Source organism: Nyctereutes procyonoides, unplaced genomic scaffold, assembly GCF_905146905.1.
Source record: "Nyctereutes procyonoides isolate TBG_1078 unplaced genomic scaffold, NYPRO_anot_genome, whole genome shotgun sequence".
In the NCBI taxonomy this organism is placed as follows: domain Eukaryota; kingdom Metazoa; phylum Chordata; class Mammalia; order Carnivora; family Canidae; genus Nyctereutes; species Nyctereutes procyonoides.
In genome coordinates, this window is record NW_026575133.1 from 34,848,738 (window position 1) to 34,851,727 (window position 2,990).

The following is a 2,990-nucleotide window of genomic DNA, read 5'->3' on the forward strand; positions in this document are numbered from 1 at the left end:
CAAGGACATTTAGAGGATAGGAGGTTGGAGGTACAGTGTATGCAGACACTTTTTTCATCCAGTTCGATCAAGATGCATAAACATCTGACTCCTCTCCTATTAAATCTCATGGATGGTATAGAGAACCGTGATAAGAAATAGGCAGAAGACCTACCCCTGCCTTGATGCCCAGTGATTGCTCTCCTTATCTTCAAGTGATTCAAGTCATTGCTCTTTCTTCGAACATTTAGAGATTTGAGAGAGAACATCATTGTTTATCTACACATTTCCCATTTAGTAAACATCTGGTCCATTAAATGCTTTTAATCAACATTGATTGAAAGAGTAAATGAATGAGTTTCTCAACATGTCCAATTCCATCTGGAAGTGATGAGGTTTGAGGAGGTCCTCATAGTTCAGTGTCTCCCTGAGGCCTCCATCCAGCCTGCAAGACACACTAACTCCCTTCAGTACATCCTCCATGTGGCCATGTGTTTCTGGCCCAGCCCCCGCAGGGCCTCCTTCACATCCTTGTTTCGCAGACTGTAGATGAGGGGATTGAGCATTGGGATGACCAGTGTGTAGAAGACAGAGACCACCTTGCCCTGCTCCATGGACTCAATTGCTCCTGGCTGGGCATACATGACAAAAACAGGTCCAAAAAAGAGGGTCACTGCAGTCACGTGGGAGCCACAGGTGGAGAAGATCTTGCGTCTCCCAGCTCCTGATCCCATCCTCAGGATGGTCACTGTGATGTAGCCATAGGAGATGAGGATCACAAATGTCACAGCCACAATGAAGAGCCCACAGATGCCAAACAAGAGAAGTTCATTGATGGCCGTGTTGCCACAGGCGATCTGGAGCAGCGGGGGCACATCACAGAAGAAGTGGTTGATGCGGTTGGAGCTGCAGAATGGGAGGTGGAATGTGAAGCTGGTCTGCACAACAGAGTTGAGGCAGCCTCCACAGTAGGCGCCCAGCACCAGGTGAGTGCAGGCCGACTGGCACATGGTGATGGGGTAGCGCAAGGGGCTACAGATGGCCATGAAGCGGTCATAGGCCATGACACCCAGGAGGAAACCTTCAGTTGTGACCAGCAGGGAGAAAAAGAATAACTGGGTGACACATCCTGCGAAGGTGATGACCTTGGATGAGGAGAAGAAGTTGGCCAGTGCATTGGGGGCAATGACAGATGAGTAGCACAAGTCTAGGAAGGAGAGGTTCTTGAGGAAGTAGTACATTGGGGAGTGCAGGCGGGAATTCAGGGTGATAACAATGATCATGAGGAGGTTACCCAGGACAGTCACCATGTACAGGGCCAGGAACACAGCAAAGAGCAGGGCCTGGGTCTCCAGACCACCTGCAAATCCCTCCAGCACAAAATCTTGAAAGTAGACCATGGAGAGGTTTCCATTACTGTGGGATGGCATGAGCCTCAGTCCTTACCAGGGGTATTACTTCTTCAGTATAGGCAGTTTAGGTCAAGCTAAATTCTCTGCTGAAGACTATTTAGAAGATAAATAACAACAAAAAATCTGATTGAAGATATAATGGAGTTAATGGTTTAGCAAAGAATTACTCAACAAAATTCAATATACACAGAGGCCCAGGGATTCATCACTCAGAGCTTTTTTTTATCCCTTGATTCCTAAGCCAATTTTGAAGAGGAATCTGAGAGGCCAGGTAGCTGAGCAGTGAGGTTTTGTTTGTCTTGCAGAGCTAATGCTGACAGTGGTTGGTTACTAGGGACCAGGCGGGATGTACCATAGGAGTGAGATAAATCTGACCGTTTCAATCACTGAAAGTGTTAAGATGTGATCTGAGCGCTAGTGCCTCTGACACCTTGCATAAGTAAACATATCTCAAGAGGCAGACACATTATCTTAGACTGCAGGTACTATCTATAAAAGTTCTGTTTAAATAATGCCAGACATTTTAAAAAATTAAATTATGAATTAAAATAACATAAAAACATAAACAATAAACAAGAAAAATGCAAAGGGATTTCAGATTTTGGAATTCACACACATAAGTGTTAAAGTTATTATTTTTAAAGAATAAAATATGAGACTAAGAATTTTAGCAGAAATGTGAAAGGTGTAATGCAAATAATATACTTTTTAAAGTACAATGACTAAAATTAGGAATTCAATGAATGAGTTTTACAGTTTAGAAATAGTTAAGGAGAAAATTTGTGAACTAGAATACCAATCAGTAGAAAATATTCAGAGTGAAACATTGAGAGACTAAAAGATAGAAAAATCCAGAAATGAGGGTTAGAGACAAAATATATAGAAAAATACATGGTATGAGCTCCTAAAAAAGAGGAAAAAGAGATAAATAGGCTGAATCAAAGCTTGAAGAAATAATGGCCAAGTATTATCTCAAACCAATGAATGATATTATTCTATAAATTCATTAACACTTCAAATTAAAGCAGGATTTATACAAAGAACACCAAACTTGGGCATGTCATAGTAAATATTTAGAACCAAATAAATAGAAAAACATTAAAAACAGCTTGAGAATGAACCATAGCCACTTCAGGGATGCCTGGGTGGGACAGTCAATGAGGTCTTCCATTCCTGGATTCTGGGATGCGAGTGTAGCTCAGCAGTTAAGCATCTGCCTTAGGCTAGGGGGGGATCCCAGGGTCATGTGGTTGAGTCCTGCATCAGGTTCCCAGGGGAGGTAGGTGGGTGGGGGGAGCCTGCTTCTCTCTGCCTGTGTCTCTGTCTCTCTCTCTCCGTGTCTCTCATGAATAAATAAATAAATAAAACTTTTTTTTAAACCCTCCTGGCTTTTGCTCAGATTGTGGTCCCAGAGTTGTGAGATTGAGCCTCATGACAGGCACACATTCAGCAGAGAGGCTGCTTGAGACCCTATCTCCCTTTCCCACTGCCTCTCCCACCTAAAATAAATAAATAAATAAATAAATAAATAAATAAATAAATAAATAAATAAATATTTTCTATAAAAGAAGACATAGTCGCTTCAAAGTATGAACATTA

The 2,990-nt window shown here is 42.1% G+C and overlaps 1 protein-coding gene across 1 annotated transcript; it reads right to left on the bottom strand.

The window, feature by feature from the left end:
* Positions 1-446: 446 nt before the first annotated feature.
* Positions 447-1,409, bottom strand: LOC129523154 (olfactory receptor 12-like). The gene has a single exon (XM_055345776.1). It carries the CDS (start codon positions 1,407-1,409, stop codon positions 447-449), a length of 963 nt encoding a protein of 320 aa, XP_055201751.1.
* Between the last annotated feature and the right edge of the window lie 1,581 nt (positions 1,410-2,990).

What these genes read in the sequence shown, in the direction of transcription:
- LOC129523154 (XM_055345776.1), bottom strand. Translation starts at nt 1,409, where the DNA reads ATGCCATCCCACAGTAATGGAAACCTCTCCATGGTCTACTTTCAAGAT.